We start from the raw sequence: 14,010 nt of genomic DNA, 5'->3' as shown, positions 1-14,010 counted from the left end.
GGTTCAGCATAGAATCTATTACCTAGGCCATCAACATACCCATCAGTTAGTAGCTTGGCTTTCAAGTCCATACTTAGTTTTGATGGTAAAATCTTATGCTTTTTTTTGTAAGTAATCTGGTGATCATATAAAGACCGAATTGAATGTCAAAAGTGGGAATTCATCATCTTAAATGGAGAACAGCTCCTACCATACATTCGTTCCCATTTCTTGAAAACCGTAATCACGTGATATTATTGATATTATTATAGATATCCCGGTTTTATAGAAAGTAGCACAGAATTATGGAAAAAATGAGTATAATTTGTTTAAACTGAGTAGCTTAGAGGCTTATAGAGCCAGTCACATAAAAAAAGAAAGGAATTAATATGAATTTTATATACTGTTGGTATGAATAATTAAAGTGCAATAGTATGAACTATTTTTCTTAGATGGTCTGAATAAATCCCGCTGCGGTGGTACGAAAAATACCGGGGGTCGGTATGAATTATTTTTTGCCACTGGTATGAACATTTCCGGTGGGTGGTACGAATAAAAAATGAAAACACTGTATGCGTGTGTTTACTTATTGTTAATACATCAGTACTTTATATTATTATTGGTGGTGGTGATACAGTCTAAATTGCACAACCTGTCAAAAAGATTATCTGCAAGCCAACTTGGCTTATGTAAGCACCACCATGAAAAGGCATATCTTTTGTTGTGCCACCAGCACCAATTTATTTCCATAGTGTTCCAGTGATGTAATAACGATAACAACGTTATCGTCTTGTCTGTGTATATAATATTCCCCTAAATGCAGTGCTTCCTATATTCCTATGGTACGATAAGTGGGTGAACGGCTGTTGTGTAGTACTTATGCGAATACAAATCTTCACCACTCCACCGGCTTTTAATTTGTTGCCATGCAGTATAAATATATCGCTTGACCGCCCATCCACCTGATGACTTTTATTCAGTCACAAACAAGCCATCTTCCTCAACTTATTTCATAAACTTATTTACATATTATTTCACCAACACTTCCATTTACCACAATGAAGGGCCTCCTTTTTTACGATAAGAATGACATCAAATTCTCCAACGATGTCAAAGAACCAAAAATCAAAGTTCCCGATGAATTGATCATCGACATTGCTTACTGTGGGATTTGTGGGTCTGATCTTCACGAATACTTGGACGGGCCAATTTTCTTCAAGAAGGCCAGTACCGGCGGTGATGAATTATCAAACGAAAAACTCCCGTTATGTCTCGGACATGAATTCTCCGGAACTGTCAGAGAAATCGGCGCCGGTGTCACCACCTTGAAACCAGGTGACCACGTTGTTGTCGAAGCTGGGGCTACATGTGCTGATAGAAGAAGATTCCCTAGTAATAATCCAAGAATTAACACTGCTACCTGTGATGCTTGTATAGCCGGAAGACCAAACGTTTGCCATTACTTGAACTTCTGTGGCTTGGGTTTTTCGGATGGAGGTTTAAGTGAACGGGTGGTCACCAGTGAGAAACATGCCATTCCAATCCCTAAATCCATTCCGATGGACATTGCCGCCCTCATTGAGCCACTTAGTGTTGCTTGGCATGCTGTTAGACTCTCTGGTTTGAGAGAAGGTGATTCTGCCGTGGTTTTGGGTTCTGGCCCAATTGGTCTCGCTACAGTATTGGCCTTACAAGGGCATAAGGCCGGTAAGATTGTCGTTAGTGAACCAGCAGAAGTTAGACGTTTGCAAGCCGCCAACTTCGGGGTGGAAACATTCAATCCTTTTGAATACAAATCTCTTCAAGAAGGTATCGATGCCTTGAAAGCCACCGCAGGAACTGGGGGATTCCAATATTCTTTTGATGCCTCAGGGGTCCAAGCATCTCTTGACACCTCCATCGGTGTCCTTGCCGCTGGTGGTAAAGCTACCAATATTGCCATTTGGCCAGATGTGAACAAGAACTTCAAACCAATGTCTGTAACTTTAGAAGAAAAATCCTACTGTGGTTCTATGTGTTACACAAGACTTGATTTTGAACAAGTGATCGAGGCAATCCACACTGGAAACATTGACATGAAAAATATTGCACAATTGATTACTGGAAAGGTCAAGCTTGAAGATGCCGTTGAAAAGGGTTTCAAAGAATTGATTAATAACAAAGACCATAATATCAAGATTTTAATTACTCCTCGTGATATTTAGGTTAACTTGCCCCCCTTTTTTTCTGTTATTTTGTTGAGGTTTGATTATTTTAACTTATTCATATTTTGTTGTTCTCATTGCTTTTGTGATTTTAGTTTTTTTCCCTTGACTATCGTGTTGAATGTACTAATAATGTTTTCTTACTGCTTTTCTTTCTCTGTCTGTTCTTTTTATAGTACATGTTTATAGTCTCTATTTTCCTCATTTTGAGTGAAAGAGAAAAAGAGAATTGCTCCAATCTATTGAAAAGAATTATCATGTAAATGCAATAATGTTCATATCCATTTATCTAAATGAGTGATAGGAGATCACCTGTTCATGAGGAGTCCATAACTCGGCATTTCATTGGTTATCTCAATATGACCAAATAGTACTTAAATAATTATTTCATAGGCACATACTTGTCCTATATGATTATATAATTGGTATTATTCCATTATCACTGATAATTTTTTAGATTGTTACAATTTCATTCCTGTCAGTACTGTGTGACTATAAATAACGAATGACGGTGGTAAAACCTAGTCAATGTGCTGTTTGTACTAATATCAGATGTTCGTCGTCTTAATTAAGGTGAATGTTCATTTAATAACAGAAACTTGAACGTATGAACAACGAAAGAACGTGAATATTAGATATGAGAAAGAAATAACATAAGGATTCTAAACATTATCAAGACTTTCTTTTTCTCTTCATCCATTGAGGAGTCTTGTGAATACAGTAGTGATAGTTTCTCGTCAATTGTGATATCCTTGATCAAAACCAACAATAAGAATAGCATCGCATTAAGCGTAAAGTTCAAATACAAAAAACGTTTCTGAATTTATGGAAAAGGACCGTATTTAAGCTTTGAGACCTAATCCACAGATAATAATAGGCGCAGTGTTGAATTACTAGCTGACGATCATGGAACGAACTACCAACGCAATCTCAATGGAAAAATTTTGACCCAGGCAAGTGATGTAGAATTGCCATGAGTATATTGATAGTGTTGGAAAAAGTATGCTATGAATGATGTATAACACAAGACTAAACTAAACAGCAATGGCACGAAATTCTTTAGCTGTAAAATCTCAAGAAATAGTCGACATACAGTCTTCACGAGTTTGTTTGGATAACAGCATCAGTAATGATGCATTATAGGGATGGGGAGTGTTTTCTGACCTTAGAATTTAAAAGAATGTAGTCATGTAAACTATGGCAGAGTTACAAGCATTTACAGTTTCGGTCAATCCAAAAATTATCAACAATAATTCAAGTACAAGAATTCCTAGGAAAGTTCAGATTGTGCAATTTCCAATTATCATAAGCAATATCTCTGTCTACTGAATTGAGGTTGGGCCATAAAACAACAACATCAAGGGAATGAGTTATGAAAGAAATTGCCAAACTCAGATGATATTGGACATTTTCCCAAATACGGTTATGAACGCTCCCAATGTGAGAGCGTGAGCAAATAGAGCCCAAAAAATAGGATATATAAATATTTTGAGTTCTATTTGAAGCGATTCCCGGGTGATAATTGTTACTTACCAAACATGGTTCTATAGGAAGCCCAATTATAACTAAGGTGTACACAAAACAGCAACTGCAACCTCTGCTGTTTTGACTCACAGATTCACCGGAGATAGAAGAGGTTTTGATCAGCATGGCATACAAGGGGCAACGGATAATGAAGATAATACTACTAATAAAATGAAAATAATTTGAAGATACTAGTGAATATCGCAAGAAGAATATTACGCTAAAATTCTAGGAATAAAGATTAAATATTGTACGTTTATTCATGCGTTGATAACAAAACCCATTCGTCGATGTGCTCGCCGACTTTGACAATCTCTGAGATATGCTAGAGATTGGCCTGCTGTTCTGTAAAGAAAGAAAAATATCTCTTGAAAGTAACCATAGGATGAAGATATGATGAGAGTATCCAATAGGTGAATAAGCATATTATGTATATATCTTGATACTCCTCCAGTTTTGGGTGATATTGCGCTGACATTTAAGAACTGACCCCCGGAATTAAAAGGAGTTATCGGAAAAGACAAAAAAAAACATGTCAGAATTTGGCAGTGCGCGCAATGAGTACAGGTGGATATATACAATCATATTAATTATGCTTCTTAAAAGAACGAGAGGGAGAAAAAAGGACAACTATAACGTAGTCAACCGATATCTAGTAGAAATTAATCTTGAAAGTTGTATATCTGCATTAGGAAGGTGTCCATTGCATAGTTCAACCTCATAATGCCATGATTTCACTTTGTATTGGAATTTACACGAGCCACCTGCTAGATCATGGTCATAATAGTCGCTGCGTCACCTCATAATAACTCTATAGGACTAGCTTACTACGTATAACCTTTTCCCGAGTGAAAAGAAGACGGCTTCTTGGCACAATAAAGGCCAATTAACCCAAGCCGTTGGCTGTGAAGAATACAACCTTGATAGATTCTAAAGAGTTCACTAATTTTGATGTTATCACCTCCCTCTTCCGCCCTGATAAGATTGTTGTTTGGGTCACATGATGATATACAGGGCAGATACAACAATGCGCGTGCGCACATCGCACTGGGACTTAGTGACTCTGTGTGACCATCTGACACGTGAGTAGCACGCCTCTCTCGGTAACTCAGTATCGCACAAACATCCCACGTCGAACAATCGTTACCCAATTCTGTGAGGGAGGGAAAAGTAAAAAAAAAAAAAAGTCTTGATCAATATAGACTTGCAACCAAAAAATTATAGTCGACGGATTGAATTTTTGTTTAATTTATCAGATAAAATAACATCAAAAATGGCTACTCAAGTTGTATGTGAAAATTAAAAATGAACAAGGCTCTACATAGAGCCGAGTAATATCAAGGGGAATACTGCTTATAATGATGATGATAATTAATTGTGGATGAGATGGCGATGATGAATAATAATCATGGAATGAATACTTGCAATGAAGAGATTTAATAATATATTTAAAAGTATTAAAATGTGAAAGGTTCTCAACAAAATACAGCTTCAGAAGTAATATCAAAAAAGATGAGTAATTAAATTATTATGAATATTCCATATGTGAATGAAAAATTTATATGAAGGGTCTATATGAATAATAATATTATATTCAAGAGATATTAAATTGGGAATAATGTCATAAATGAGTTTAAAAGAATACAGTTTTTGGTCTGAGTAATAGGAACCATTATTATCATGAAGAAAGTATCATCCAATAAAATACAAGAGAACTTCCATCTAATTAGATCTTGGTTTCCTCGAGGATTCCTCGATTATATCAATGAAATTTATAACTTTGAGAATCATAATCACTTGAGAACAGGGAAGTCCATTTATTATTATCATCATCACGATTATTGAAGCATTATTTTTTTTCCTAAATTTATTCTAGTTATATTTTTGATATAATAATACTAACAAGACTTTAGGCACCAAAATGGTATCCTGCTGAAGATGCTCCAATTGCCAAGAAGACCAGAAAGAGTATTCAACCACAAAAGTTGAGATCTACTTTGGTTCCAGGTACTGTTTTGATTTTGTTGTCTGGTAACTTCAGAGGTAAGAGAGTTGTTTACTTGAAGGCTTTGGAAGACAACACTTTGTTGGTCTCTGGTCCATTCAAGGTCAATGGTGTTCCATTGAGAAGAGTCAACGCTCGTTACGTCATTGCTACCTCTACCAAGGTCGATGTCTCCTCTGTCGATGTTTCTAAGTTCGATGTTAAATACTTTGCTAAGGACAAGGCTGCCAAGAAGTCCAAGAAGACTGAAGCTGAATTGTTCGAAGAAAAGGACTCCAAAAAGGCTGTTAACCCAGAAAGAGTTGCCGACCAAAAGAAGGTTGACTCTGCTTTGATCTCTGCTATCAAGCAAACCCCATTGTTGAAACAATACTTGGCTTCTTCTTTCACTCTCAAGAAGGGTGACAAGCCACACTTGTTGAAATTTTAAATTTATTTGATTAGGGTATATGTTATTTTTATTAAATCAAATTAATTTATATTTTTTGTTCATGTTATTAAAATCGTTGTAGAATCTTTTGACATGAATTTGGTACCTCTTTTGGAGATCAAAGACATATTTGCATACCACCCAAACAAACTTGATATGGTGGCTAACCTCTATTTGTTTTTCCTTATTATATATACATTTTTTCTTCCTGTTTTATTGTTGGGTCTGAGAATTATATTATAAGCTTTCTTATTATTACTGATAAACAAAGATAGTATAGGTACATATGTGTGTTATGACTAACATGCAACTCCAATATAAGTGAAATCTAAGATGCATGCCACAATAACTATAAGACATGATTCTTTTAAAATATATCACCATCAACTAAAAGAGAAACAATTCCAAGCACTTTCTAAACGACTACAGTTTTCTTTATTTATCATTTATATAAAAATTTATTTTCAAACTGGACTCTTTAACCAGAAAAAATATATATATAGATATACAACGATAAAAAAAAATAGTACAATATATAAAATGATTCAAATCAAATAAATGACACTGAGGGAAAAAAAAAAAAAGATAATAAAAGGGTAATGATTAAATGACAAAATAAAACGCTAGACAAAAAATAACAACAGCAGTTAGAATTAAAAAATAGAAACTAAGTCAGTTGATATTTTTGCTTAGAATTCATCGTCAGATGAAACATAGGCGTCACCCAATTCCTTCTTCTTCTTCATTCTTTCCTTCTTCTTCTTTCTCATTTCAGCACTACTCAACTTCTTCTTCTTCTTGACAGCAGCAATCTTGTTACCCATGGCATCAAACTTGTCTTCTTCATCTTCCTTCTTTTCAATTCTTGGACCAGCACCTTGACCTTGGACCCAGTTGTGACCAGATGGGGTCATAGTACCGTTAAGAACAGCCCAGACTTCTTCAGTCAAGTGCTTGGTGAATTCAGCAGAGTGAGTAATGATAACAACACCACCGGTGAAACTCTTAATAGCCTTAGACAAAGCACCAAGAGAGTCTCTGTCAAGATAATTAGTTGGTTCATCCAAAACGATGATGTGTGGTCTTTGCCAGGTACAAGCAGCCAAAACCAATTTGACCTTTTGACCACCAGACAAACCTCTGATTCTGGAGTGGGAAACCAATTCAGCGTCAAGACCCATCATAGCACAGTGGTCTTCGATTTCCTTTCTGGTAAGAGGTCTGAATTGACCAGAAGCCAAAGCTTCCTTCATATCAACTTCAGCAACCATCTTAGAGTGGGTTTCGACCAATTCACCTCTTGGCAACCAAGTGTTGTCAACAGACATCATTGGGACTTGTCTTTCATTCTTCAAGCCTGGGTTTTCAACCAAATACCATCCAATTTCGTACTCGTAAGAGTTCTTGAACTTTCTTCTGGCAGTGATTTCTCTAATTCTTCTGGCGGTACCTTCGACCTTGAACAATTTCTTCATACCTTGTTCATCAGATTCATTGATTTGTCTAGAAGCTCTGTCCATGGTTTCTCTATCTTCACCAGTTTGGAATCTCCATTGAATATATTCAGATGGGGTCTTGTCCAAGTGGGAATCAATATGAGCGAAAGCATGTTGCTTAATGTAAGCAATACGACAGTTTTCGTGGACGTAAACTTCACCAGTAGTTGGCAACAATTCACCGGTCAAGACATTGACCAAGGTAGACTTACCAGCACCATTTGGACCAATAACAGCAATTCTGGAGGACAAAGAAACTTGGAAGTTAATGTTGGTTAATTGTGGCTTAGTAGTACCTGGGTATTGGAAAGACATTTGAGAAACCTTGACGATAGCCTTTTGCTTGGTCTTGACACCTTCCAAGTAACCTGGTTCTGGGAACTTGAATTCAATGTCAGAGGCACCCAATTCGTAGTAAGATTGAGCAGCTGGGACTCTCTTGACGAATTCAGACAAGTTACCCTTGTACTTTCTCAACTTGTAACCTTCGTAATGGATAATGTATTGACAAACCTTGTCCAAGAAACCAGAATCGTGGGAAACAATGATGGAGGTAATACCACAAGTGTTCAAGTAGTCCACCAACCAAGCGACGTTAACGGTATCCAAATGGTTAGTTGGTTCATCCAACAACAAAATGTCGGCGTTTCTCAAGACAGCTCTAGCCAAAGCCAACTTCATCTTCCAACCACCAGACAAGGAGTGGATAGACATATTGATGTGTTCATCGGTGAAACCGAATTCCTTCAATTTTTGGGTAACGTGTTCCTTAGTACCAACTTCACCAGTACCGTGGACGAAGTCAACAATAGAGGTGTCATCTTCAGAACCATCAATGTCGTGTTCGACGTAGACGGTCTTCAATTCATCTTGGGATGGGAAACCTTCAACTTGACCGTTAGCAATAGCTCTCATCAAGGTAGATTTACCGGCACCGTTAGGACCACACAAACCATAACGTCTAGCTCTCTTCAATCTGAATTGAGTTCTGTTCAACAAGATCTTAGCACCGTAAGCCAAGGAGAACTCACAGTTACAAAGGTCTTCACCTTCATCTTCTTCATCGTCGAATCTTGGTGGTTCTGGAATGTTGTCAATGGCAGCCTTTCTCCATTCTTCAATAAGATCCTTAGCTTCTTGTTCGTGCAAGAAGATGGTCATGAATGGCAACAAGTTAGTCAACCAAGAACCTGGGTGAATGTCTCTTTCATCAATCAAGTCACCCGCAATACCAGAGGCATAGTTAACGGCAACGTCGAATCTAGAGTCAACCTTCTTGTCCTTGAGCAATTTCAACAATTCGCCCTTGGTAACTTCGATATCACCAGCAGTAGAGACTTCTGGGATCTTGTCATCGGCACCAATGTTACCGACTCTTCTCAAAGTGTTCAAAGCTCTTTGGGTAACACCTCTGGCTTCTGGGTCAGCAATAGTGGACAAGTTAGTCTTCAAAGAAGGCAACAAACTTTCCATGAATGGAGCAACAACTTGTGGATCGTCGACCAACTTACACATGTTGTCAACAATAACGGCAGCCTTTCTCTTAATAGAAGTATCACGTTCAGCCAAACCTCTGGACAACAATGGAACCATGATGGACAAGGTAGCTCTGGTAACTTCAGCGACGAAAGTAGTAGCACCCAAAGTGTGGACGGTTTCTGGAACTTCAGTTGGCTTAGCGATACATTCAATCAATTTTGGAATGAACTTTTCAATATCCTTGTTGTCAACGGTTTCAGTGGCCTTGGTCATGGTGGCGGTAGCAGCCTTCTTGACATCAACCTTGGTATCCCACATAGCTTCAGACAAAACTGGAACCAATTCAGTCATTCTCAAGGCAATTGGACCCTTGGCAACATCAACCAAAGCGGCAATAGCGGCCAAGACGGCAACCTTTTCAGTCCACTTGTTGGTGGTAGACAATCTGGTGGTCAATTTTGGCAAGATAGTCTTGATAGAGGTTGGGGTGACGGATTGAGCGATGGCCAACAAAGCAGCAGAAGCAGACTTGCTGAGATCGGCGTTCTTTTCACCGGCCTTAGCGGCAACATCTTCGGTCAATTCAACCAAGTATGGTTCAACAGAGGCAGACAAACCTGGAGTGGCAATGTGACGGACGGCTTCCAAAGCGTTGATGGAACCGTTGACATCCTTCTTGTTGTTGACGGTCTTCTTCAATTGTTCGAAGAATTCCAATGGAATATCATGTTCGATGATAGAACCGTTCAAGAAAGAAGAAACGTTGGCAGCAGCAGCGTCTCTTTCATCAGCAGAGGCGACAGTTAACTTGCTGAACAATTCAGTAAGAACCTTTTCAGATTGTTGAGCAGCCATTTTTGTAGATGATAGTTAAACAACAAATCGAGATATCTAAAGGTGGAAGAAAAAAAAAATAAAAATTTTTTTATAACTTCTAGTGAAACAAAGAAAAAGAAAAAAAAAAAAATTTTTCAAGGGATACGGTTACCCGCTGGTGATCCATGTGCTGCTGCTGTTTTTGGTATGCAAAAGGGCGGTCACCCGGCCTGTGTCCAGCGATCAATGATCATTGGTGCATTACCAAAACCTCCAACATGTATATATATATATAAGTATTATGCCTTGTAGATACACATTGACAGACTATGCTTTATGCTGTAGACATCTCTGTTAAAGATAATAAGCTATGGAAGTTATGACGTTCCAACTTTACTGTAACAAAAGTGATTGCAACTATAATAAAGAAAAGAATAAATGTATATCTCTTGAAATATTACTTGTGAGAACTAGATCGTATTAACAGGTAGAATGCATGAATATTGATGGTAAGAAGAATATCTTTCAATTAATGTGCAATTGTGCTAGTCAATTTCAACTATACGGACCTTAATTATGCATATTCTTCAATCCTTCAATATAATGTAACCATTTAGTTAATAAATACTATTTATTATATAGGAAGAGATTAGTATGCAACTCCTCAAATTTTCTATGGGAAGTTTTAATTTTCCTTTGTACTAAAGTACAGTGTTACCAGAGAACATTTTACATTTAAAAGGAATACCTTGTTGGCACAAATGTTGCACAATAAACATGATTCACCATGATGAATTGTTTCATGTATTTTTTATAATTTATTATATAGAATCAGAAATATCTTGAGAATGATGTGAGAAACATAATCAAACCAGTTCTTGAAGTGTCAAAATTGATAATAATAATGCCACGTTTGATGCCTACGGGACGGAGGCATTACTCGAGAGGTCGTTTTACGATTAATTGAAATGACTTGGTTTCTTTATTGCATATAGGAGAAGATTTACTGCCATATTAAGTAAAATACCAGAAGCATGAGCTCTCTATAGCTGAAATAATGTAGTAATCGAAGGTTGATGCATGATATCTGACTTTTCTTCATCAACGAATTAATTTGCAGATGTCGAAATGTACGTTACTCTCTGTTATATATTCTAAAATTTGATGACACTAGAATTTATATAGTTTTAAACTTTTTAAAGAGATTAGGTCACAGTTCCATTAAAGATACAAGGTGTATGATTTCGTTTCCTATGGAAGTCTACGCAAAAAATAATTATGATTTTTAATGCGACCATCAAAATCTATTCGCTATCAAACTACCTTCACCTCAGGATTTTCTCGGAAATGAAATATCATTTAAATGAGTTTATCGAAGACAGAAATAAACTCCATAATAAATAACCATTCCATATCTCAATAATTATATCATCATTCTAAAGATTATTGTTCGACAACGGGGGTGTATTTTTTCTGAGGGGGTGTGATATATACCCATAAATTTTTCTTTTGTTTACCTGTGAGATTCCAAAATCAACAAGCAGATATCTTCTGGATGACCTCACCTAACCAGTAACACCCAAAACACTTTGTGGCATCCTACTACTACACGGAGTAATATCATTTTGAACAGAGTCACACCTCTGTATTTTCAATACAGTCGGTTAATATACCACGATTATTCAGGGACGGTGTCAACATATTGGCATTTCTTCCTTTTAGCATTACTACATTTTTAATCTGATTCACAATGTCTACTTTACATGATGAGCTTCTCCTAGACTCAATTGATAATTACAACATAGAGGGTGCAGCATACAGCTCAAATAATGCAAATAATCTCCAAAAACAATTGATAAATTACAAACTTCAACAGAAAATTTTATCGGACTTGTTGCGTCAGGTATTAAGTGGTGATCCTAATGAGTATAAGAACGATTTTAATCCTATACTACTACACCCATTGGTGAATCAGTTGATAGATCTTTTAGAAGGATTGGTAGGAAACAACAAATCAAAGGTAATGAAATACAACAATGAAGAAGAGAAATTGACAATTGAGGACCAACTATTTAAAATACGACAAGAACCAAGCTTATTAGCCAAGTTTCAAGAAGTTATAAGGTTTTTTGGGGTTTTAGCAAATGAATTGAATTCAAATTTCGGCAATTTGAAGAAACTATTATTCATTCAATCTGAAAAGATCGGATACCTACAATATCTTATGACGAATCATATTAAAGAATCCGGCCATATTATTCAAGCGATTGGAAGCCAGCGACAAATCTCCAAAGATATCAAATCGGAGGCAGCAGCCACGGAAAATGATTATCTTATCAAAATATCAAATTTGAATTCTCAGACAAATTATCTCAATGATACCATTTTGAAAAAGGATCAAGAATTGCAAAGTTTGAGGGACGAAGTTGGGTCATTAAGGAAATTAACGAAAGTTAGGGATGAATTGAATGACAGAAAATTCAAAGAATTAGAAGATAAGTACCAAGAGGAATTAGATGAAAAGGATCAAATCATTGAAGAATTACGAGCTCAATTGGCGGGGGCAAGAAATGTCACCACCACATCCGCGATAAGTAGTTCCAATTCATTAGCTAGCGAGGCTCTAAAGATTCGTCAACTTAATCGAAATCTTGAGGAGCTTTCAAATAAAAATTTCCAGAATATAATAGGTGAAGATGCAAAACAGATAAATATTTATTCAAACTTTACGGAGGAAAACCTTATTGAGAACAATTTGGTGGAAACTATCGGCATCCTTAACAGTAAATTGATTGAGAAAAACGCCATGTTAGAAAAAATCAATGCAACAATCCAACAAATTAATAAGGATCATAACGAATTGCTAAACGACCGCTTATCACTAAAGAAAAAGCTCATGAGTCAACAAAGTCATATGAATGCCCTCTCCGAAAGATTTGAGACCTTGGAAGGCGATATTCAGAATTGCATTTTCAATTTCCATTCTTTATTATCGTTGAATATTGATACTTACAGATTCTTCTCAGATGCCCTTTTTAATACCATCGACAGAGAATCTATTGAACAAGTGAGGACCAAGATTCAGAAACTAGACAAGCTCAATGGTAAGAATTTGAACTTCGAAAAGATTTTATACTACGCCCAAGCAGTTCATCGATATTTTGAGACAGCAGTAGAATCTGTTGTTTCAGATCATAGAAATTATATTGCTGATGCAGAAGAAAAACAAAGAAAGGACACTGGCCAAATCAAGGAGTTACAAGTAGGGAATGATAAATTGAAAAGAATGTTGATAATGATGAAAGCCGAATCGGGGCAAACAAATGAGTTATATGAGAAGATGGAACACTTGATGATTGAAAATGACGAACTAAGACAGCTTACTAAATCCCAGCAGCGAGCAATGATGTCGACAGCTGATGGGCCCGCTGATGGAATGCATGGGTCCAGTGGGAATCTAAATGAAGTTGATATGAAAGTGGAAGAATTACAGAAAAGGTTCAAGGCGGAAAGGGAAAGGAGAGTATTAGAACACAGGTCAGCGCAGTTGAGCATCCAAGAATTGATGGACGAAAACAAAGAATTAAAGAATTCATTATCAGAATCAAGATTAATGCTTATGGAGTGAATATCACTTCTTGTTTTTTCTTTTCCTCTGCTATTATTTTTAGAATTTTGTTTTGCTTCTGATTTTGGTGTTTTGATTTTCGGAATATTTATCTTTTTTTCTTTTTTTCTTGAGAAAACCTGGACTTGTGATATCCATTTCTTAGAAATACACATTTAATAATTTTCCTTTTTTTTTTTTTTTAACGTAAATTCAATTGTTTCATACTTAGGTAGCAGTAATCTGCCATATAAATGATAAATTTTAAAACTAGCTTTTTTGGGGGAAAGGATATCTGGTCATAAATCTTATTGAATAATTACAAACTGACGTGCTTCTTACATACAGTATATTTTGGACGAACATTGTGATTTTCAATATAGTGTACAACCCATATTGTAGAAGATGGCTAACAGCAATCATTTATTCCCCTTTTAATCATCTAATTTTAGAGAATAGAGACAAAGCCA

At 36.4% G+C, this 14,010-nt stretch overlaps 4 protein-coding genes across 4 annotated transcripts; 3 read left to right on the top strand and 1 right to left on the bottom strand. All coding sequences in view use genetic code 12, as the record gives it.

The window, feature by feature from the left end:
• Positions 1–1,037: 1,037 nt before the first annotated feature.
• On the top strand, positions 1,038–2,183 carry DASC09_002290 (2,3-butanediol dehydrogenase; the record flags this gene model as incomplete). Its single annotated transcript, XM_064993832.1, has 1 exon — positions 1,038–2,183. The coding sequence occupies one exon, from the start codon at positions 1,038–1,040 to the stop codon at positions 2,181–2,183; it is 1,146 nt and encodes a 381-aa protein (XP_064849904.1).
• Positions 2,184–4,980: 2,797 nt separating this feature from the next.
• Positions 4,981–6,142, top strand: DASC09_002280 (60S ribosomal protein L6; the record flags this gene model as incomplete). The annotated part of the gene is made up of 2 exons (XM_064993831.1): positions 4,981–4,995; positions 5,621–6,142. 2 exons carry the CDS (start codon positions 4,981–4,983, stop codon positions 6,140–6,142), a joined length of 537 nt encoding a protein of 178 aa, XP_064849903.1.
• A 689-nt stretch (positions 6,143–6,831) lies between these two features.
• On the bottom strand, positions 6,832–9,972 carry DASC09_002270 (translation elongation factor EF-3; the record flags this gene model as incomplete). Its single annotated transcript, XM_064993830.1, has 1 exon — positions 6,832–9,972. The coding sequence occupies one exon, from the start codon at positions 9,970–9,972 to the stop codon at positions 6,832–6,834; it is 3,141 nt and encodes a 1,046-aa protein (XP_064849902.1).
• A 1,711-nt stretch (positions 9,973–11,683) lies between these two features.
• DASC09_002260 (gamma-tubulin complex subunit SPC72) lies at positions 11,684–13,561 on the top strand (the record flags this gene model as incomplete). Its single annotated transcript, XM_064993829.1, has 1 exon — positions 11,684–13,561. The coding sequence occupies one exon, from the start codon at positions 11,684–11,686 to the stop codon at positions 13,559–13,561; it is 1,878 nt and encodes a 625-aa protein (XP_064849901.1).
• Positions 13,562–14,010: the final 449 nt, after the last annotated feature.

Source organism: Saccharomycopsis crataegensis (assembly GCF_037102585.1).
Source record: "Saccharomycopsis crataegensis DNA, jcf7180000000072, whole genome shotgun sequence".
Classification (NCBI taxonomy): Eukaryota; Fungi; Ascomycota; class Saccharomycetes; order Ascoideales; family Saccharomycopsidaceae; genus Saccharomycopsis; species Saccharomycopsis crataegensis.
Note: the sequence above shows the minus strand (reverse complement) of the source record. Positions and strands in the feature narration are given on the sequence as shown.